At 33.5% G+C, this 25,533-nt stretch overlaps 1 protein-coding gene across 1 annotated transcript in view; it reads left to right on the forward strand.

The window, feature by feature from the left end:
* Positions 1-25,533, forward strand: part of LOC129975995 (fatty-acid amide hydrolase 2-A-like) — a 56,551-nt gene that overhangs the window by 25,999 nt on the left and 5,019 nt on the right. The window contains exons 2-5 of the mRNA XM_056089316.1: positions 5,663-5,882; positions 16,381-16,590; positions 19,491-19,610; positions 24,189-24,370. Coding sequence (XP_055945291.1) covers positions 5,663-5,882; positions 16,381-16,590; positions 19,491-19,610; positions 24,189-24,370 — 732 coding nt within the window. The remainder of the gene's footprint in view (positions 1-5,662; positions 5,883-16,380; positions 16,591-19,490; positions 19,611-24,188; positions 24,371-25,533) is intronic.

Raw genomic sequence — 25,533 nt, forward strand, 5'->3', positions numbered from 1 at the left:
TAGCCTGTAACGTTGCTTCTAATTAACGTAAGAACAAAAATGAAACAGTTATGGAATCGTAAATGTATGGGCTATAAAATGAGCACATAATAAAAATTTCGATAATTTTCATCAAAACGTTTACTTTAGGGTAGGCACATACCTTAAAAAAATCGTTCATTATTGGGAAAATAGTCATAGATTACGTAAGAAGTAAAAAAAAGAAATCTAGGTAATAATATGGTATATTTATATTGAAAAAAAGTTGTATGTAGACTTTTGGCGACATACAGCATTTTTCAGAAATCTAACTTGTATCTAATATAATTTTGAAATTCAACATCAAACATTGCTAGCTCACCTGACAACAGGTGATAAGTAATTTTTTAATAATTAGATTAGATAAATCATAACTTTATAGGGAACTCGACTATAGAAACTATCTCTTCACGTAACACACTGAACTTTCATCACCTACCACATATAAATGTTTAAAAAAAAAAAAAAAAAAAAAAAAACGATATAACTTACCCGCCAAAAGTAATGTCAACTTTTTTTTTTCATACACGATTTATTGTCTATGATTATCAACGGGTTTTTGAATAAAATTGAATGGAACTGGATGTAGACAATTGGCCACAATATGCATTTAAGGGTTAAGCACAGTATTAATGGTGCCAGGAAATCTTAAAACACCGGAGGATATCAAGCTGAAAATGGACAGTTTTTGCCAACTACTTAAAAGTTTAAAAGTATTTGCCTTTCTTTTGTTATGGAACGCACATTTGGAGTAATATAGAGCATTTTGAGGAGATTTTCTCAAAGTGGTGGCCTACACCCTGTTAAATAAGATGATAGGTGTAAGGGAAGATGAAGAGGAAGGTGAAAGATTGACCACTTTTGTGACTGGGGGCCAACCACCTCGAAGAGGATGTCAGTTTTATGAATTGGCCAGTTATATGGATGGATTATGATAAAGACAACAGTCGGCTACAAACAAAATTTGTCGATACTTCTTCGTTCACTTCTTGTGTACAGCCGACCACCCCGCCACCACTGAACGAAGCAGTATCGACAGGATTCTGCTTCATTCAGTGGTGGTGAAATGGTGGCTGTACACAAGAAGAAGCCCGAGAAACACAAATAGGAGTTATATGTCTGTCTGTCAGTGAATATGATCAACTCAGATGCGCTTCGAGCTAGATAGTTGCAATTCGGTATATACTTACGACCAATGTACAGCGTGTACCACATACGTAATTTTTTTAAATTTTAATATAAATTTGTAATTTTTTTGAATCAAATTTTGGAGAACATTGTATTTACTAAAAGTGTGTTTATCCGAATGCAAAAGAATGCTTCATGCATAAAATTTGATGTATAAATTTATCATTTAAAAAGTAGATCTACATTAAAATTTAAAAAAAAAACGTCTGTCGGTCGATTTTGACTTTCTCATATAGGTAGTATAGAGTATCGTAAAAAAAATTTAAAAAAAAATCGAACTCGAGATTTTGATGAGTCTCTACGTTTTAGATCTCCCTGAGTTCGAAAAACACATATTTGGAAAATGTCCGTCTGTCTTTCATTGACAAAGATAACTCAAAAACACGTTGAGTTAGATGGATGAAATTTGATATACAGTTTCTACATCAAATATTCTATCGAATTTTCAGCAAAGTCACTTTCAGAGGAAGTTTGTCGATTCGGCTTTTCGAATAAAACTAAACATGTTCTCTACAAAAAAAAAGAAAGATCAAGAAAGTTAGATTTAGCATGTATAGTATAACTTTTCAATTTTTGAGCCCAAATCCAAATACGGGTTGACCGTCTGTCGGTCTGTACTTTCAGAATCATGTAAACGCGATCATTCAAATATGCAGTGACAAATATATCAAATTAGGTTTGAGATTTTGTGACTACAATGGCAATTTTGTGCCAAATCTTTGTTTCAATCTGTTTCGAAAAACGTGTCTAAGGCACAAATTCGAATTTCCAATACACAAGGATAATAAAGGGTGTTCATTAATTATTGTCGGGGTTTCCGTACCTCGTAACTTTCGAATTAAAAATATTACGCAAAAACCGATTACGTATTCGTAAATTACAACTCAAAGAATTTTATTAATGATATTAAAGTGTAAAGCTTGCACAATTTGCACTTTGTAGGCATTCAGCTGAAGGCGATTATGTATTCGTAAATTAAAACTCATAGAATTTTACGTGGCAATAATGCGATCTTAGCGCATCTGCAGTTTGGGTAATTATGACGTCATAAATAAAAATGGTGACCGTGCAAGAAAAAGCAATGTGTGTATTGTGGTTTTTCGAAACTAAATCAGTCATAACTACTCAAAGTCGCTTCAGGATAATTCGGACACTTGGAAGGAAATCGAATTTCGTCTCGATGTGTTACGAGCCACGAAGGGCAGCAATATGCAAATTCATTAATCTTTTTAATATTATTAATAAAATTCTTTGAGTTGTAATTTACGAATACGTAATCGGTTTTTGCGTAATATTTTTTATTCGAAAGTTATGAGGTACGGAAACCCAGACAATAATTAATGAACACCCTGTATGATAGACTAAGTAAAAATGCTAAATTCAAGCCAGAGATTAATATTTTGTAACTATAGTAGGCCAGTGTCATGCAAGGTGTTCCCTGGCATGACAAGTTTATTAAAAAGTATGGGAGAAAGTTTGGGGCGAGCACTCCTGTTGGCTGCATACATATAAACGCGATATTCAAAATCACAACGACATATTAAATGAAATTCGCTGCATAGTTTTAGTATGTAAACGAGATTATTTCTGAAATTTTTGAAGAAGTACCATAAATAGTATGACCGCCTTTCGGTCTGTACTTTCGCATACATGTAAACGCGTTAATCAAAAATGCAGGAGCTTAGATAAACGATATTTGGTATATGTGATCTCATTATTAAAATTGTAATTCTGCGTCAAAATTTGGTTTTAATCGTTCGATGAAAAGATGTGGATGTTTTGTTTTCTTTACTATTCTACGAAGCACAAAATTCCCATGTGTGGAACACAGGAAATAAAAATCTGAGATTTCTTTGGCAGCGGTGGCCTGGTGATAAGGCCTCGGCTTCGGAACTGGAGGGTTTCCGGTTCGAGACCCTATTCCACCGCAGAACCGTCGTGTAAGCGGGCCCGTCGGGGCCAAACGTTTTCTCGCTGGTGTGATGTGGAATTTTGGAGAGGGAGTTTCCAGCTCAAGTCTCGTCCTCGTCGTCTGACCTCGGTTCAAAATGACAAGGTCCGTCCCCAAACAGCCCTAGTGTTGCTTTAAAACGGGACGTTAATATAACTAAGCTGAGATATCATTACACTCACTGCCTCCCCAAGTTCCAAATTTTTGTACGGGGTTAGTAGGGTAATAAGTGTATTAGAAAGTGTGCGAGACATTTCTGTTAGTAGTAATTAAAATTCTGGCGTGAAATGAATTTTGAATCGATGCAAAATGATCGGTATTATCATTTCGAAGGGATATTTCTCAATCCAAAATGCAAATTATATTATATGTCCTTCTGAAAGGATGTTGTGGGCTGTTGAATCAAAATTAAAAATGAAGAACGTCTCGTGGTGTACCTATGAGGAAGTTGTGGAGCATACTTTGATAATGAAACTGTTTTGAAACTAACTATGAAACAAGTTATGACCCAAGCACTCTTTTCGATAAAGAGCCATTTTTATGTCGTTAAAAACATTCAACAACAAAATAACATTATATCAATTTAGCGATGTCGACATAACAGAATAGAAAATTAGATGAAAATACAAAATAATAAGGAAGAAAAAGGTAGAAGTAACGATGTTTATGTATATATCCTATTATTAAGTAATATTCTTCTGAGACCGGAAAATATGCTCTGACCGTGTTCTTACCTTCTTAATTCTTCTTCCTTTACTTCCAGACGGGTAATCTTAACAATATCTCACATCTGATTAAATTCCATGATTAAACGACTTTGTCCCACCTTCCGTCATAAAATTCTCTGTCTTGCTAATTTTTTTTTCCCGTGAGATCTTCGTTATGCATAATGTTCACAAACTCTCAAATCAAAACTAATCACTAAAATCGAATTGAAACAAGTAATGAATGATCCATTGACAGAAAAGGTTGCATTGCCAAATACAATTTTTTTTTTAAAAAAAAAGAATTTAAAAGTAAATTGTTAGCAATAATTTTTCGGTAGTCTTGAAGTGAGATCATGAGGAGTGAACATCAGCATAAAATTGCAAACCTCCAACTCATTGACTTTTGCTAAAATCCACCATAAAATTACAAACCTCCATTGACTTTTGCTAAAATCCAGCATAAAATTGCAAACCTCCAACTCATTGACTTTTGCTAAAATCCACCATAAAATTACAAACCTCCATTGACTTTTGCTAAAATCCAGTATAAAATTGCAAACCTCCAACTCATTGACTTTTGCTAAAATCCACCATAAAATTACAAACCTCCATTGACTTTTGCTAAAATCCAGTATAAAATTGCAAACCTCCAACTCATTGACTTTTGCTAAAATCCACCATAAAATTACAAACCTCCATTGACTTTTGCTAAAATCCAGCATAAAATTGCAAACCTCCAACTCATTGCCTTTTGCTAAAATCCAGCATAAAATTGCAAACCTCCAACTCATTGCCTTTTGCTAAAATCCAGCATAAAATTGCAAACCAACTCATTGACTTTTGCTAAAATCCAACATAAAATTGCAAACCTACATTGACTTTTGCAAAAATTCAGCATAAAATTGCAAACTTCCATTGACTTTTGCTAAAATTCAGTATACAATTGCAAACTTCCAATTCATTGACTTTTGCAAAAATCTAGCATAAAAAAAGTATAGTTTACGATCTTTCAACGATCTTTACGATGTAATATATATATATATAATTCTTATTTTATTTGGTTTAATTTTGATATTTTTTTTCCTATTAACTTGGTTTTTATTACTATTGTCTTGATTCATGTGCGTTTTAATAATAGCTGCATTTGCGCTCTCTAAATAGAATGGTGCTTTTTCTGTTCTGTTTTAGTTTTTAGTTTGAATTAGAAATAATTTTTTAGTTGCGATTCCGAAATAATTTAGTTCCGTTTCCAAAATATTTTTCATTTTAGATTGTTTCAATTATAGGTTTTAATTACCTAATGCTAATATTTTTGGTTACAATATATATATATATACAAATTTTTATCGTAATTCTGCCCTAATTAACTTCATTCTAAAATATTCTCTTATTTCCTGATCCCGTTCTACTTTTTCTATTTAATTAATTCAACACGAGTTCTAAAATTGCTGAATCGGCTAAAAGCCGACAAGTTCCCACACTCCGAGTAAACGTATAAAAAATGACAAGCCTAGCACATTCTTTTAAAAGATCCGTATAATTCCCTTGTCTTGTTCGTTGTCTGGAAATGATAAATTTTGAGAACTATTGGTCTCGACTATTTAAATAATTTTTTCGTTCTAATTAAGGATTATATGCAAGGACAATAAGCAAAACTTAAAATAACCAAAAGTACCGAGAACTAAAAAAGATTTGTAATTTCTGATCAAATTTAACTAAATATTCCCCCATTCTACTATCTAAGTATAATATGGGCATGAATTACATTGTATAAACTAATATTTAACTTATTTTGTAGTGCAAAAGCGAAGATGTTATCCAGGCCTACATAGACAGGATACAGGAAGTTGAGCCCTACATCAACGCAACGGCAGAGCGTTGCTTTGAGGATGCTCTAGAGAAAGCGAAAGAAGTAGACGCACTTGTTGCGTCTGGGAAATGCACCAAGGAACAACTTGCTCTTGAAAAACCTCTGTTGGGAATTCCTGTCACTATCAAGTGCTTATTTCATGTTAAAGGTATGTATGGATATTTATAACTCAAAATATTTAATTAGAAATAAAATTTACACAATATATACAATTACATTTTTTTTTAAATCATGCGAGAACATCATGTTGTTTTGGTTTGAGGTTTTTGAATCCTCAAAATACGCGGGCAGAAAATAAAGGGCATGGGTCTTGAGAAGCACAAAGAAAAATAAAAGATACGACATACTGAGAAGAGGTATCTAAAGGTGTATATATGTAGATGGATAGATAGATATTATATTGATAATTTTTTAAACTTAATATTATATTGATAAATTTAAAATTTTCAATTTTCCTAGCTGGCAAAAAAAAAGTTTAGGAGCTCGAAAGATTTTGAGATGTGAAAAAGACCATCGCTTTACTAAAGATTAACAGTTGCACAATACAGTAGTCACGTGATCATTCAAAATCAGTTGAAACCGGATTTTCACACACACACACACACACACACACACACACACACACACACACACACACACACACACACACACACACACACACACACACACACACACACACACACAAGGAATGGCCCCAAGAAAACGTTTTGGAGCTCAAACGATTTTCTGTTGAAAAACGCCATCATTTTTTCTAAATATCGAAGCATGCATAATATGATAGTCACGTGATTGTTTCCAACCGGGTTTAAATTGGTTAAATACTTAACTATGCAACTCTTACAAATTCAAGCTCGAAATTTCACCAAGTCTCATCATTTTAGACCTCTACAAATAGGAAAAATACATTTTCGGTTTTTTGTCTGCCTGCTTGTAAAAACGATAAGTCAAAAATTTATTTATTAGGACCATGAAATTTTGCATTTAGTCTTAAGATATGACTACCCTGAAATCCTTGTTTTTCTGAAAAAATTCGAAATTTGTTTTATTTTTCCTTTACAGGCCATACATTTAGCTATCCAAAATATTTCATTTATATATTTATGATTACTAGAAGCAAAGTAATAGTATAAATTATAAACCGTTAGTGATACGTTTGAAACCGGAAATAGATATTTAAAGAACTGCAAAATTCTATCTGCAATGCAAGTGTTAAAATTTCTTCTTATGAAATGACGAGTAGCATTGGCTGCATCTAATTATCAAGAAACTCTAATATCACGCAGTGGTCTAAAAGTTCATCTAATCGCATACTAATACTACTTACGATGCAGAGGATTCAAAAGTTCATTGATTGGAGATCAACATCCTTTTAAAAACATCAACGGGATTTATTAATTAAGGTTCAACAGAAAATATAAAATCAAGAAGTTACTTTAACAAAATTTTAAAAGCACAGAAACTATTATATTGTCTATTCTCAGACATTTCAGAAACTCGTATCAAACAAACGTCGCTAGAGCGAAAAGCAAGCCAGAGAGCGGGAGAATGGATTCGGATATATCCTTACAAAACCTGGCATCCGCTTTTATATGATCTCATGGCGATCACGTGATTGATTTACATGTACATACAGATTTACATTTGCATATTGCACAGTAGTTACGACTCGAATCAGAAGTACCGAAATCTTATGCTAATTAGTCAGATGATTGCATCTAAATAGTTTAATCTTAGACAATATTAAATTAGCACGAGATTATGATAATTTATTATTTACGAGATGAATATGTTTAAAGATTAAAAGAAACAATTTCTCAAGAAAGAACAGAAGCAAACTATGCTTTTGTTTATGTAGGCATTTTCGCGTACATTTCGAGCTTTGGCTAGGAAAACTAACCGAAAAAGGTAATAATAATTACGATTAAATTATCTTTTTCTTAACAGCAAGTATAAAATAAGGATATGCGCATGAGTTTGAGCTATCATTTTCTTATCCTAAAGAAGTATTATATGTTGCTTTAAAATATAGATTTACATTTCATATACTTATTTTGACTTTCTCGTACACGAAGTGTTGAGAATTTACAATAATTGTCAAAAAATTCGAACTCGATATTTTGATTAATCTACGCTTTTTAGGTTCTTTGAGTTCGAAAAGCATATTTTTTTGGAAAATGTCTGTCTGTAATAAAGATAACTCCAAAGTGCTTTTAACTAGTGTGTTGAAATTTGGAATACAGTCTTTACGCTAAATTTGCAGATTTCTGTCAAATTTTGAGTAAAATCTGCTCTGACGAAGTTACTGTTCGAGTATAAGTTTACGCAATATTTACAAAATGAAGCGAGCTATATAGAAAACATTCTGTACACAGATTTAACATCTATACAGTATAGACATCTATCAAGTTTTTAGTTAAATTTAACAATGGTTGACCATTTGTCAATCTGTACTTTCAGAAACCTATAAGCGCGATAGTTCAAAAACGGAATGATTTAAATATATCAGATTAAGTATGGGATCGTGTGACTACAAGTGCAATTTTGTGTCAAATCTTAGTTTTCAATCGATTAAGAAAAACGCGTCTTAATAAATTCGATTTTCTTATCTATTAGCCAGAAGTCAGGGATGAATCGCCAAAAAACTCGCCAATGTTCACACGACAGATTCAGTGAAAATGCTAAATCCACGCCAAAAGTTAGTATTTCGTAAGTATTGTACACCAACGCCATGCAAGGCGTTCTTTGGCATGACAAGTTTATTAGAGAGTATGCCAGAAAGTTCTGGGATGACAACTCCCACTGGTTTATTGATTCATTTGTTTCTGGTAATTAATTTTTGAATCTTAAATTTGAGAAGCCATATATTATTAAATGGCTGTTCCCTACATGTTTTTAATAATACTTTGAAAATTTCAGATTTAGAAGTAACAATAAGGAGTTATATTGTAAAGTTTGTGAAATAACTAGTACAAATAATCCTGTTTTCAAAAAGCAAACATCTGTCCAGAAAGAAAAGAAAAAAAGGGCAACATTTTGAATTTTTAAAAAAATTATCGGTAAAGAGGGAACAGTAATTCAGCGCATATTATGGAGATCATGACTGTTAAGCTCGTATATGTTAATGAAGGATATTTGTCCTAAAATCACAGTCTAAAACTGAAAATGTATAATAGGACATATACAAAAAAGAAAGAAAGAAAAAAACCATCGGGAATGGCCTTGTCAAAACTTTCACGTATACTCTGTAATAAAGTTGTTGTCCCAGAAAACGTCTTGCATGGAATTGGCGTACAATAGTTAAAAATATTAACCTTTGGAATGAATTTAGCATGATGATGTCGTGTCCGCGTTACCACGGAAAGGGGGTGCAGTAGCTTCTGAGGGTAAAGACCCCTGAGCACCCGAGGGCAGAAGTCTGACTTCTAGCTCATATGAAGATGAAACTCACACATTGGCTTGCACAACCCCTTTTTACAGGGGGGCACATTTACACACCTCACAGATAGAACACAAATAAGGAACAACCATGACCGAACCGGGGTTCGAACCCGGGACGCCCAGATGATGGGGAAGATGCGCTACCCCTATGCAAGGACCCCGGCAATGAATTTAGCATTTTTACTGAATTTATCGCGTGATTCTTAGTGAGTTATTTGGAAATTAAATACCGTTAATATTATCCGAAAATCGAATTTGGATTTCAGACGCATTCTTCTAAACCGGTTGGAACAAAAATTTGACAAAAAACAACACTTGAAGTCACAAAATCACATATCAAATTTGACTTATTTAAGTCATTGCGTTTTTGAGTGATCGCGTTTGCATGTTTCTGAAAGTACATACCGACAGACGGTCAACCCCTTGTTGGATATCACTCGTACCAAATTTCATCTGTCTAGCTGAAAGTGTTTTTAAGTTATCTTTGTCACAGGCAGGCAGGCGGATATTTTTCTAAAATACAGTACACTCCCGATTATCCGCGGAATTGGGTGGCGCGGCCACCGCGGATAACAAAAATCGCGGATAATCCGAAAAAAGCTAAAAACGGGTATATCAAAAGAGAAAACAGTCATTCCAACTTTGAAAAATCGTTTTATGTATAATAAAACGTAAAATAAACAGCAGTAAATGTTTAACTAAGGCTTAATATTTTAGTATATCACCCAAAATTAACCAAAAATGCATTTTGTTAATGAAAACAGAAAAGTGCTTTGCACTTACGAGAGGCGTCAAGGATTCACAGAAAAATTAATACATATGTACTGTTTTAATACTGTAATGTATTATGTAATTACAAAAGCATAACTGTAAAACTGCACCTTTTTGAAAAAATCAGTCATTTGTGTTTGCTTCTTGCTTTGGAAGCATTTTCTCTTTGCTTGGAAGCAAAAAGAAACTTGGTGCAGCAGGCGCACAAAGTATAGTAATCGTCAAAAAGTTGAACTGAATCTCCAAGTTTTAGATACCCTGCGTTCGAAACACATACAGTAGACTCCCGCGGATAATCGGGAGTCTACTGTATGTGTTTCGAACGCAGGGTATCTAAAACTTGGAGATTCAGTTCAACTTTTTGACGATTACTATACTTTGTATACGAAAAAGTAAAAAAGAAAAAAAAATGAATAAGAATACTTAGAGTAAATCCAACTATAAATTTATAGACAAATTACAAAACTATTGTTGTGATTATCTGCAAGAAGCTGAAGTCTAGAAAATACGCAATCTATGAAAAATAATTTGCTGTTTGTGCATTCCTTCTATACATCATGAATACAACATTTTGAAATAAATATTTGCTCAGAAATGTTTGATGGTTTTACAGAATAGTAATGGAAGTTTTTTTTAAAAAAACTTATAATGGATTAATTTACCAAAAGAATCTTTTGCTTAACAGAAACCAGAGAAAATGGTCTCCCCAAAACTTTATCGCATACTGTCTAATAAACTTGTCCTGCCAGAGAACGCCTTACATAGCATTGCCGTACAATAGTTACGAAATATTAACGATTGGCGAGAATTTAGTATTTTCACTGAATCTATTGGATCATCTTTGGCGAGTTATTTGGCGATTAATCCCTGTCGTGCTGTTAAAAGAATCCAAAAATCGAATTCCTGTTTTAGACAAGTTTTTCTCAACCGATTGAAACCAAAATTTGACACAAAACTGCTCTTGTAGTCACGAAATCTCATGCAAAATTTGAAATGCATTTTGCGTTTTTGAATTAACGCATTTACTTGTTTCTGAAAGTACAGACCGACAGGCAATCAACCCGCAGTGGCTCAAAATTTGCCGGTGTCTACACTATAAATGCTGAATCTGTGTACCGAATTTTATCCATCTAACTGTCTTCGTTTGTAATTCTCGTGTTAACATCTGGACAGACGGACTTCCTTTGAACACATTTTGCTCCAAATTTAATAGAAATATACTAATTTGGTATAAAGACCGTATATCAAATTTCAACTATCTATTTCAAAGTGTTTTCGAGGTACCTTTGTCACAGACAGACAGACGTGTGTCCGAAAATGGGCTTTTCGAACTTAGGGAGGTCTAAAACGTAAAGATTGTCAAAATCTCGAGTTCGAATTTTTTGACGATTACTTTGTTTTTTCTATACTACGAACATGAGAAAGAAAAAAATTATAAGAGCGTGTATTGCAGCGTTATTATTTAATTAATGCTGTTAGGATGTTCAAATCACGTCCGGGTCACCAATGTGGCAGATTTGCGATGCGCGAGGATAGAATCTGGGACTTTATGGTTCGCAGTCCAGTAACATGATCATGATACAAAAGCAATTGCTCGGGTAGCGTAGTTGTTAACTGGCGTATATGCTTTCACCACAATATTACCCATTTTCAAGTATTTAGAAGTATCAGTTTTTAAGAGCAAATTCAGATATAGAGATGTCAGTCATTGCTACAAGAATATTATCCCGAAACGGAGAAAATAGCTGGAAAAAACTAAAATTAGTTTTAAATCGTAAAAAACAAAATTTAGTCTACAAACTTGACGAATTTAAACATTTTATAATAATTCTAAAAAAAAGAATTGTGCTATGTTAAAATTTTTAAATACATTTTCTGAGAAACTGTATTTTTGTTATTTTCTTTTGTGTTAAATATCCTTTTGGAAAATTTCATGGTATGAAAATGAAATTTAGCTATATCGTAAACCGGTCAGTGGAATTAGGTGTTTCAGCGACTCTCAGATAATCCTCAAAAATGTATTAGCCATTCGAAATGTATTAAGACATGTGGCGAACTAAAATTAAGTAATACGATAGTACGATTCTAAATGACACTAATCAAACGTAGTGAAAGTAAAAGCCTGACAAAGAATTTTGGAATTTCATATTTTTTTACCTCATGGTAAAATCGCGCAAAACATATAATCTAGGATTTCTGAAACAAATATTAATGAATGAATTGGTTTGCTATACTTAGTACTTTTCTCAACATGTAGATGGCGACACGAACCAATTCAATTATAAATCGCCATGATTGAACGTTTGCGTCCTCTGCAGCGACAACAAAATATTAGTTGGAGTGTTTGAGTTCTCGATCCTGAGCTCTTCATCACTAATAAATTTTGGTTACCTGCTAAATTGATTTTATTGGGAAATGAATTTTATTGAATGATCAAATATTCAGAATTTGTCTCTTTACTTTGTAATTATTTAAGAAAAAGGAGAGTGAACCAGTAGCAGTTGTCTTCCCAAAACTTTCTTGCATTATTCCCTATTGAAGATATTATCCCAGAGGACATCTTGCATTGTACTGGCGTACAATAGTTACGAAATATTAACCTTTGGCGTGAATTTAGCCTTTTTACTAAATCTGTCATGTGAACATTGGCGAGTTTTTTGGCGATTGCCTCTGGTATGTGGTTAATATTATCCGAAATTGTTTAAGACCTGTTTTTCTCTACCGATTGAAACAAAAATTTCGCACAAAACTGCTTTTGTAGTTACAAAATCCTATACCGAATATGACATATTTAAGTCATTGAGTTTTTGACTTGTAACGTTTACCTGTTTCTGAAAGTACAGACAGACAGATAGTTAACCCCTCATTGGATTTAGCTCTAACTTTGATTGGTGTTTACACTATAAACGTTGAACCTGTGGACCGAATTTCATCCTTAGAGCTGCCTTCGTTTTGTAAATACCTTGTTAACTTATATTCGAACAGCCGGACCAACAGACTTCCTCTGAATAAATCTTGCTCAAAATTTGATAGAAAGCTAAAAATTTGATTTAAATACTGCACACCAAATTTCATTCATCTAGTTCAAATAGTTTTTGAGTTATTTTTGTCGCAGACAGACAGACGGATGGACAGATCTTTTCCAGAAATGTATTTTTCGAACTCAGGGAGACGTGGGGATTCGTCAAAATCTCGATTTCGAATTTTTTGACGATTACTGTATTTTCTGTATATTTCATATGCGAGAAAGTAAAAAGACCTGAAAAGATATACGCATACAAAATTAATAATATTTTGTTGACAGTATTTAGTACGTTTCTCTACATATAGATGGCAGCCTTAAAAATTCCGATGATAAAATCTCTATTTCGGGCTTTCTCATTCGCTCTCATAGATCTTATGTAGCTGTTGTAAGGAGAGCGGTGGCATGAGATTGAAAATTGGGGATATGGCTGACCGTTGTTGTAACTATTATATTGCTATTTATTCTATAATTAGTTCATGTATACAGTGCAGTTAAGTGATTGGTTAATTTTGAAAAGATGTCTGTTTAACCTTTAAAAAAATGCCACAAATTAATATAATCCATATTAATGAGTCTAATTCTTAATGCCGAAGTCGGTGTTTAGAAAACAATATGGAACGAAGAAATGTATTCAGATTGTTTGCATGCTGAGATCTCGAACTACAGCAAACGTTCTTGATGATCCCGAGACATTAATATAAACATCAGATGTTTTTTTTTTAGTGTAAAATGGCGACTGAGGTCGTTCAGACACAGTTTAGCGAGATTATCTCAAAACCATAGATGCATCCTCTTATGCACAGTTTATTTATTTATAATTGACGAAAATGTTGGGTAAACGAATAGAATTCAGACTCATTCGAATAAATTTCTTGAAATAGCTCAAATTGGACAAATTTGCATTTGAAACAAACTGAAATAATTTAAATTTGAAAAAAATTATGTGCTTATAAGGATCAACTTTTTATTTTCCCGTATATGTAATATAAAGAAAATATAGTAATTGTCAAAAAATTCGAACTCCATATTTTGACGAATCACTAAGTTACAAATCTTTCTGAGTTAGAAAAACACATTTTTGAAAAATTTCGGTCTATCTGTAACAAAAATAACACAAAATCCCTTTGAGCCAGATTAATGTAATTTGGTATACGGTCTTTACACTAAATGAGCAGATTTTCTTCGAATTTTGAATAACATCTGTTCAGAGGAAGTCTGTCTGTCCGGCTGTTCGAATATAAATTAACACGATAGTTACAAAACGAAAAGAGCTAGATGTATAAAATTCAGTACACAGATTTAACATCTATAATGTAGAAACCTGTCAAATTTTGAGCCAAATTTAATAATGATTTAATTATTAAATTTGGTGTTTAGAAAGCAATATGGATTATTAATTAATTATTAAAGTACTTTCAGAAACATGTAAACGCGGTAAACATATAAAAGGATTAATGTTGCATTAATTTTATATATTGCAATAAATAGAAATGTTATGCTCGTCTTTCTGATTCTATTTTCTCAATTTCTTGTTTTGCTTCTCATAAAATTTATGTGTGATTGTCGATATACATATACAGACAAATGTTCTGTTCAGTTCAATGGTTCCTTGAGTTTTGTGCTTGTCATTCGGCCGCTTTATCTCCATTTTTGACTCCCACGCGCCAATTCAATACACGTGGTGACTTTTGACACCTTTTCAAGGGCACCGAAGGGATCACTTTCATTTGAGACGTAGCTGATTAGTTTTACAGAGGAATTAATTAAACCGAAAGTGGAATTGGATAACGAAATAAGAGAATATTTTTGAATGAAGTTACTATGGGCAAAATTAAGATAAAATCTTGGAAATTAATTAAATTGAAATTAGAATTAATATATATATGTTTGAAATATTTAATGAAAATTACTATTAAGTCGCAGTAAGTATTTATATTGGACTTGTCGGTTAAATGGTGATAAAAAAGGAAAAGCAAAGCTTTAATTAACACCAAATGATCAGCAAATGAGTTTAAAACAATATTATTTGTTGATTCTGCTTTTAATATATGGTTTGTGGCAACTCCATAAATAGCTGATCGGTTTGTTTACCTAATTCGAGTAATGGAAAATGTTCATCTTTCGGTTAAAAATCGTCTGAATTCCTAAGAAATACGTACCGAGCCTGCTATGTGTTTTTTTAAAAAGTATTTGTTCCCACAACGATACCAGATGAATTGAAATGCGAAGAAAGACAGAGAAATGCATGATTTGAGGACAACTTTGGCTCGGAGAGCGTAGCCACCTAGTGAGAATATAATTAAATATTTGGTCTCTCATCAACTTTTTTGGTATACAGTACACTCCCGAGTATCCGGCCTAATGTGGCGGAAGGGCAGGCCGGATGACAAAAAATCCGGATAAGCTGAAGTTCTATGAACTCATTTCTTTGACCATCACTATCAGACATCAAAGTTTTATACCAAAGCTCGCTGTAATATTATGTATTTTCTCACTTCTTAGTGAGTACTAAGCCCTCCATTTATCTCATGTCACGTAGATTGTGAACGCAGCCTCGGCCCGGTAATCTCAGAAGCTGTTGCTGGTAACGCGCCGAGTTAAAATAGAAGGCTCTGTACTGGTAGTTTATAAATGTTTATATACTACATTGCAAGAATTTATTAGAGGAAAAGAAAATTAAAAGTTATAAATTGTTTACATTTTAACATGATTTCTGCACATTTCACTGTGGTACACATAAAAAAAACAACATTAAGCATACCCCAAGAAAAATTTACGAATCCTGTACATACTGTGCAGTTATAATCAGGAACAGCGGCAACAATTGAGGTCTGTTACACAATGAAGAAACAATGAACAACGAGCAGAACGCTGCTCTTTTTCTGTCACAATTTAGATTTTGCACATGGCACGTAGAAGGATGCCTTGGCAATGCTGGCGATGCAATGCCTTGTCTTCCTCAATTAATTAAGATAAAGAAAACTAGGCCGTATAGTCGTGAACAGCGGCAACAATTGAGGTCTGTTACACAATGAAGAAACAATGAACGACGAGCAGAACGTTGCTCTTTTCCTGTCACAATTTAGATTTTGCACATGGCACGTAGAAGGAGGTTTTGGCAATGCTGGCGATGCAATGCCTTGTCTTCCTCAATTAATTAAGATAAAGAAAACTAGGCCGTATAGTCGCGAACCGGATACTCGAGAGTGTATTGTACATATATTGTTGATTTTTTAATTAGCCATCTGCTTTATCTACATTTTGTTTTTATTTCTTAAATAAATCACGGAATTTACCAACAATTTCACGTTGCCAAATATCGCACTCCATTTTTTTTTCTCATTCTTTATAATGCTTAATTTTTACTTTATTTTACCATATCGGTAACATACACGATATTTCATCCCAACAGATATGCCATGCACCGCTGGAAGTCTTTTGTTCTCCGACCTCAAAGCGACCGAAGACGCACCTAATGTTGCAGCACTGAAAAAGGCCGGTGCCATCGTGATTGCGACATCTAACGCTCCAGAAATGGGATTGCATATAGAATCTAAGAACAGGCTATACGGCAGAACTTGCAATCCTTACGACACCACTAAAATATGCGGGGGAAGCAGTGGCAAGTATTATACTATTTATGCATTTGCAATTGTAAACAGATCTGAGAGTTTTCTTTCCTCCACTTTCTTGTATAATTACAAAAGCAAACAACTGTTTTTTCGATTATCATTTTAAATTCTATTCCCACCGCATTCACTTCAGATATGACGAGAGCCATGGCAGCCTGTTGGTAAGGTCTCGGCTTCCGGGCATAATTGTTTCAAGTTCGAGACCCGATTCCACCGAAGAACTATCGTATAAGCGGGTCTGGTGCACGTTAAATCATAGGGGCCAAACTTCCTCCGCTGGAGTGGTGTGGAAGCTTGGAGAGTGGCCCCCAGCTCAAGTGTTGTCCTCGTCATCTGACCGCGGTTCAAAATGACGAGGACCATCCCCAAATAGCCCTATAGTTGCTTTGAGATGTGACGCTAATATAACTAAAAAAAAAAAAATTAAACAGATATGAGGATGGGCCACTTTGGTGGTTTGTTCTCGCCACCCGGGTGAGTACAAAAATGACGGGAGTCGGCTACCTCATACCGAGGCCAGCGATAGACCTTATGATTCAACCTTAGTTCCCCCGCCAATGCTGTCGTGGCGGACTGCTCAATCAACTTAAATCTATATTCTTTAATGGGGATCGGAGTTGCCAAGTTTGTAGTTTTCCTTGAATGTATCGCGAGGTAGTGGTGGGGAGAGAAGCCGCAAACCCTCACATGTCACGGCAGGTCTGCAAGAATATGCCCTCTGCCCAACTTTCACATATTATGATTATATAGAGGATATTCCAAAAAATGAAACAAGCATTTATTTTCCTAAATAGTACAAATTTAGTACAATCCAGTACAATCCAGTTTAGTACAATTTACAACAATAGTACAATCCATTACAAAGTTTCATTAAATTTCAGTTTCAAAAAATAAAGGTTGATACGGTCCTCATAGGGCAAAAGAATAAATTAGTAAAATGTTTCTCTTGTATTCATCTATGCGCTCACAACAATTCACAATTTTATGTACAAAATTTGCAGAGATATGCTGATTTTAATATTTAGAAGAGCATATCTTTAGGGAAATATCTTAATACAATAGTATTGGTATAGTACCAAAATAGTATTTTCTTTTTGAAAATCTTGCGCAGTAAGTAAATATCATAATGCTATTCTTAAGGCTTACAGGCAATCAGTGAGATGACGAAAAAAATTTAGCACTTATATCATATGGAATAACAGATGAATAATTAGTATTCAAGATATACAATAAATGAATGATTTATCTCATTTTTATAATAAATGTCTAATTTTGAAATTTAATTATTGTTTTGAATATTTTGCCGCAGACTCAACTCTCAACGCCCAAAACTCAACTTCTTATAGATATCAAATTTGGAATGTGATTTTTTTTATTACATTTGTTGTACTGTGTCATATTTTTTTTATTACATTTGTTGTACTGTGTCATATTTTAATTTTACTTGATTGGAAAGACGGTGCCCAAAATACATTTCGGACATTTTAGTATAGCCGCATTCCAGGAATTAAACGCCCAAGATTGCACACTAATAGATTCTTTTGTAACTATTGTTATCCGACGTTATGAAGTTAATAGTACACAAGTATATTTATTAGAGAGTATTACAGGGGGACTATACTCTCGTTGGCTATTTCATATGAAAGTTTGTGACTTTTTACTAAGTCATCAATGTCCCCCCTATCATTTAAACCCTCCCTATTTTCGAGATAAATTTCAAAAACACTATTTTTTAGTAAATTCTCTACGAGAAAAAAAAATCACGCTAATTAAAATGTCCTGAAGTCCCATTTACTGAGCCTATTTGACTAACTTTTATTCCAGTTGGAAGCTTATGATGTTTAGATAAACTATCATGATGACGTATTGCTTTCGACCCTCTCCATTATTTTTTGCAGATATCGCAAAATAAAACTATGAGACAGTCTTCAGACTCAATAACTGGACCGATTTCGCCAATTTGTGCGCATAGTTAATCAATCAGGATGCCCCATGTTTATTGTGCAAGAATAAATCTTGTTAGCTATTTTCATCAGGTTTGATAAGATATAGCTCATAAAAGTTATTTTTCATGACTAAAGGAATGCTCTTAATATCGCAAGCGAACTGCTGGTCATGGATGAGGGCTGTTTCGTTTAAATAAATTTGTGCATTAAATTCTCAGTTTTGTCTTTACTCTAATTATTTTGTTATCATTCATTTGTCGTTATGCCACTGACTCATTCATGCGTCATTTTACATTATAGCATTTACTATTAATTTTATATTATGGCATTCAATGAGTCATTCCCTCATTCGTTATGCTATTCACTCATTCGTTATACTATTCATTCATTCATGTGCCATTATATTATCTCTTATTTATATGCATTTGACATTTACTCATTCATATATTATTATGTTATTCACTAATGTGTCATTATGTTATTCACTAATTATGTCATTCAATCGTGTGATTATGTCATTCACTAATATGTATTATATGTCATTCATTCATGTGTTATGTCATTCACTAATATATATTTTATGTCATTCATTCATGTGTTATTATGTCATTCACTAATATGTATTTTATGTCATTCATTCATGTGTTATTATGTCATTCATTCATGTGTTATTATGTCATTCACTAATATATATTTTATGTCATTCATTCATGTGTTATTATGTCATTCACTAATATATATTTTATGTCATTCATTCATGTATTATTATGTCATCCACTAATATATATTTTATGTCATTCATTCATGTATTATTATGTCATCCACTGATATATATTTTATGTCATTCATTCATGTGTTATTATGTCATTCACATACGTTATTCATTCATATATGTATCATTTGAAAGTTGAATAAACGGTTCTTCATTGTTTTGATTATTTCAGGTGGCGAAGCTGCTCTGATTGGAGCAGGTGCTTCGGTTCTTGGATTAGGAAACGATTTCCTTGGAAGTGTCAGACTACCAGCTCATTTTACGGGTGTTTTTGCCCACAAACCTACAATAGGTAGTCATTTTTTTATAGTCTCTAGTACAAACAACAAAAAGAGTTGATTGTAATTGTAAAAAAAAAAAAAAAATCGATTTTTAAATTTTGATTTTTTTTTTGTTACATTTTTCACTACACTGAGTCAGGAAAAAGAATTTGCAATTGAAAGATTGATACATGTATAATTGAATTGAATAAGAATTGGTATATATATATTTATATATATAGAAGTATATGCTTGTCTGTCTGTAGATTCAAACATAAATGCTTTGAGCTAAGTGAATGAAATTTGAAATATATCTTTTGCACCCCATTTGTGTATTTCTTTCCAATTTTGAGAGAATTCTATTCAAAGGAAATCTGTCTAACCATCCTTGAATATAAATACGATAAATATAAATTTTAAAAAATCAGATAGACAATATAAAATAGACAGGCTTTGAATCTAAAATTTAGATCTGTATTGTATTTGGAACTGAATCTGTCAAAATACTAACCATCTGTAGATCTATAACTTTTGCCTGTAAACGCAATATACCATATTTTACTAAAATTTCATAAAAGAAATTGTAATCAAATTTCTATGATCGTTTTTCTTATCTTTCCAATAACCATAAATTTATGCCTTCTTTAAGTACTCTGTATTTCCTATTTATTCCTTTAAATTTTTTATGAATATTTTTTCGCTTTTGGTTAGTTTGTATTTTATAATTATGCATTTACTTATATAAGATTTGCAACTTACGTTTTACGAAAAATATTTTTCTTTAATTTATGCATACCAGTGTAAATAATAGCTTTACAATGCTTGATCTGAGCAACTGCAATTAAAATCATGTAAACGATAAATCTAATCATTTTCGCTTTTTGAAAATTAAAGGAGATTTAGCCTAACATAAATCAATTAAAGGAGAATATAGCTTTTTTTACTCTAAAATATTGTAGTGTGATAATGTGTCTTTGATTTGTCTTACGTAATTGCATCAGTCACTACATATATTTGCGGATTCATTAATAAGACTTCTGTAACTTAATTTCTCCTGTAAATTTTTGTCATTTTAATTTATGGACACTACTATAAATAATAGTTCTCAGAGTGGGCCGTGATAGCCTGGTTGATAGAGCGTTGGATTCGCGTCCGTTAGGTTGCGAGTTCGAACCTCGCAGGCCGAAGATTCCCTGTGCTTGGTGACTGACGAGCGTATAAATCTGTCGTGGTCACTAAGTCCTCCATGTCGGGAGTAATACCACTGGGGATACTGGATTAGGGGTGATCGTTCTCTGATTCAAATTTAAATTACGATCTGTGAATGAAATGTGCGAATGAAGGCCGCCCCGTAAAAAGGGTTGTGACGTGTGTGTAGCTAAATCGTTCTCTTGGCCCTAGATGGCGCTACTATAGAAACAAGAGACGCTCTCCTACCAGCTTAAAATCCTTGTCTTCGTAACAGCGGGATTGTCCATGGCAAGTGCCATAAGAAACAACATAGTTCTGAGTGTTTGATCTGAGACCTGCAATCATGTAAACGATAGATCTCATTTTTCTTGCGTTACTTAATTTCTAGTAAGTGATTAACCAGAAATTGAGTAACGCGATAATGTTTTCACTTTTAATTTTCTGTTATCTGTCTGGTTTAATTGTTACAACCATCGCATATAGCGAGCCAATTTTTTTTAAGTTACGATATTTACAGAACGAAAACCAACTAAAAGTAGTACGCAATTAAAAATATTCAATGTTTTGAAATAGATTGAAGTATTTTCTAATAGTAAATGTATTATTTATCTTTGCTTAGTCACATAAGTTCTATCAAAACATTCATACTCGTCTTTCACAATCATGTGGTTTTATAAGAATAATCGTTATACACTACTTTTAATACAAATTTTGAAAAATTATTGATTAAATGAAAGGAAAATTTCGCGAAAATTAAACTGCTATTACTGAAAAGTTAATTTTTATTTTTATTTTTAAGTCGCACTCAAATAAGTTTTGAGCGATTATTTGCTCCGATGCTATTACGGGAAAAAAATGTTAAAAATTCGTTTAATTTTTAATTAATAAAAAATCTTATTACTATAAAAATGCTTTCATACTGACCATCTAATTACATATAAAATAACTGGAGATCCAACAATCTGTCTTGTTGAGCGTTGATGAACAATTAACATGTTAAAACAAAATGCCCAACAATATTGCTTACGATATCTTTATGATACTGTATGTCATTCAGAATACTGTTTAGATTAGTTATATTAACGTCCCATTGTAAAGTAACACTAGAGCTATTTTGGAACCGACCTCGTCATTTTGAACCGCGGTTCAGATGATGAGGACGACACCTGAGTTGGCACCCCCCTCATTCAGAATACTGAATAAAACCATAAATATATCGTACAGCATCTGCCATTAATCATTATAGATTTGCTTTCCGTATATCACAAATTAAATTAATGCTTGATTTTGTGGTGGTAACATTATAAGCCAGTTAACAACTTCCGGAGAAGAGTGTACACTTTTGTCTAGTGGCTTTGTTACTCGGCTACGAACCCTAACGTTGCGAGTTCGAACCTCAACTTGCAGATTGGTGACCCTGGTTCTGAAAAACCGCATCCTTCATTCAGCTGTCGTGGCTCCATCTACCGGCAGCAACCACTCACACACGCTCGCCGTCGCCCGCCATAACACTTGGCGCGATTACAACGTTCGTCGCTCGCCATAACTGGCGCGATAAACTCTACCGACTCACTGGTGGGGGACTGTTGTGGTGGTAACATTATAAGCCAGTTAACAACTTCCGGAGAAGAGTGTACACTTTTGTCCAGTGACTTTGTTACTCGGCTATGAACCCTAACGTTGCGAGTTCGAATCTCAACCTGCACAATTTAAATTTGCCACTGTTCGTGCAGCAAAGTGTTTGCAATCCTGTTAAAAAAACCATTTGACAGCTGATAGTTTAGGTTTAGTAAAAATGGAGCGTTACTCGATAGAACAACGTGTTTTCATTATTGAAAAATGTTTCAAAAATAGTGAAAGTCACAGTCACATAACACATTTCGGAAATGTGGAAATGAACCCCCTAAATCGTGTGATGTAGCAACATTGGATTTCTTTTTGTGGGGTTATTTGATGTTAAAGATCTATGCGAACAAGGCCACAAGCACGCGTACATTGAAGGAAGAAATCCAATGCTGCATCAACAAAATTCAGCCACATTTATGCAAAATGGCCATAGGTAATTTCGACAAAAGAGCGCTTATGTGCCAGTAAAACCTAGGAGGCCATTTGCCCGGCAGGTTATTTCATACATAACCCTATCCTATGTAGTTTACGATTCAATAAAAATATAACAATTTAAAGAAGAAAAAAAGCTATTTTTTATTTAAATCAAATGTTGCGTTAACACATTGTTCTATAAAGAAACGGTCTGTTTTTTTAACCTTAAACTATCAGCTATCAAATGGTTTTTTGATACAGTTGCTAACACGTTACTGCATGAATGGTGGGACGTTAATTTTGTGACACCCTTTATAAATATTAACAATTATAAATCACTATGATTGAACGTTTGCATCCTCTACAGCGACAACAAAATATTAGATGGAGCGTTTGAGTTCTGGATCCCGAGTTCTTCATCACTAATAAATTTTGGTTACGAGCTAAATTGATTTTATTGGGAAAGGAATTTTATTGATTGATCAAATATTCAGAATTTGTCTCTTTACTTTGTAATTATTTAAGAAAAAAGAGAGTGAACCAGTAGCAGTTGTCTTCCCAAAAATTTCTTACATTATTCCCCAATAAAGATATTATCTCAGAGAACATCTTGTATATTATTGGCGTACAATAGTTACGAAATATTAACCTTTGGCGTGAATTTAGCCTTTTTAGTAAATCTGTCATGTGAACATTGGCGAGTTTTTTGGCGATTGCCTCTGGCATGTGGTCAATATTATCCGAAAATCAAATATTGTTTTAGACATGTTTGTCTCAACCGATTGAAACAAAAAATTTGGCACAAAACTGCTTTTGTAATTACAAAATCCTATACCGAATTTGACATATTTAAGTCATTGAGTTTTTGAGTTGTAACGTTTACCTGTTTCTGAAAGTACAGACAGACAGCATAATTGACCCCTCATTGGATTTAGCTCAAACTTTGATTGGCGTTTACACTATAAATGTTACACCTGTGTACCGAATTTCATCCTTAAAGTTGTCTTCGTTTTGTAAATACCGTGTTAACTTATATTCAAACAGCCGGACCAACAGACTTCCTCTGAATAAATCTTGCTCAAAATTTGACAGAAAACTAAAAAAAAAATTTTAAATACCGCATACCAAATTTCATTCATCTAGTTCAAATCGTTTTTGAGTTATCTTTGTCACGAACAGACAGACAGATGGATGGACAGATATCTTCTACAAATCTTCTACTGGGACATTCAAATCTTGCGTTCATTTTGTGACACCCTTTATAAACATTGACACATTAAAAGTATTTCTAAATTTCTAATTCAATGAAGTAATCTTTTTATTATAAAATGCTGTCAGACCTATCTTGTTTTTAATTACTTTTCATTTGCTCGTACCAGGTATAATGTCCAATCGTGGCTTTTTACCCGTGGAAAGACCCGGTGTTCCTGGAGGATTTTGGGAACCTGAGATGTACAGCTTCATAGTAAGTGGACCAATATGTCGATACGCAGAAGATCTTATAACCAGCGTGAAAGTTCTGACTCTAGACAACGAAGTGAGAATGAAGCTTGACCGACCCGTAAGTTTAATTTTTTCCATCAAAATTAAACGCAGAATATCCATATATATTCCTGCTCCATAATCATGTCCTTAGCAGGACATGATTATGTCGAGTAGGAAAAGTTAGAGTTGGATACAATAATGTCTCTCTCAGGATAAATTAAAAATTCACATACAAATTATGAGAGAAAGAATAAAATAAACCGAACCACACAAAAAGTGCGATCGTTAACACCAATCGGATGAGATAGAGGGCGCTGTTCTGCAGTACTGTAGTTAGTTACTAGCTGCTGTTTTCTAACTTTTCGTATATGTACATAGAATATTCAACAACAGAACGATAAAGAGGCGAATCACACACTGTCTTCGCCGGAAGAATCTTCATTTCAGCTGCAAATGCTCACGATATATCAAGTCTCACTTTAATTAGAAATCATTAGTAGATATTTAAAGCTCTGACCGAGAGCAGAGTACATTCTACAATACAAAAATGAAGAGACGACAAGACATAGATTTAGGCACAAGAATCTCCATTGCAGTTGCAAACGCCGAATATTCTTCAGAATATTAGATATCAAGGTCAGTTGAAGTCATTTAACGCTACATCTATGTACAGGGAACATTCAACAATAGAACATGGAAGAGACGAATCGCCTAAGGTCTTCGTTGCAGGCATCTTCATTGCAGCTGTAAATGCCTCTAAATGCCAAATATTCTTCAGAATATTAGATATCAAGGTCAGTCGCAGTCATTTAATGCTGAGACTGTACACAGAGAATATTCATCAACAGAACATGAAAGAGATATATCCCTTTAGGTTCATCTTCGCAATAATCTCCAATGCATCTGCATATGCTCAAGAAATCAGCTATCCTCCAACACTTAAATTAGAAATCCACGATAGTCTTTTAAAGCTCCGACTCTGAAACATATATCTCACAATATCTATTGCACGAATGCAAAAGAATTTATTGCTGCTATAAACTCCCGAAAACACTCATACTATTTCGAAAATACACATTTTCAAAATTGCATGTTATTCCATGGCCCGCTGTTGTGATTTGTGTATAACGGAGAACGTGAGGAATTTCAGAAGTTATTGTGGAAGTAGGGCTAAATCCCTATTGTTTAAATGTAAAAAACATCGCCAAAAACTTTCACCCATTAATGACTTGCCACTTT

Source organism: Argiope bruennichi, chromosome 7 (genome assembly GCF_947563725.1).
Source record: "Argiope bruennichi chromosome 7, qqArgBrue1.1, whole genome shotgun sequence".
NCBI lineage: Eukaryota > Metazoa > Arthropoda > Arachnida > Araneae > Araneidae > Argiope > Argiope bruennichi.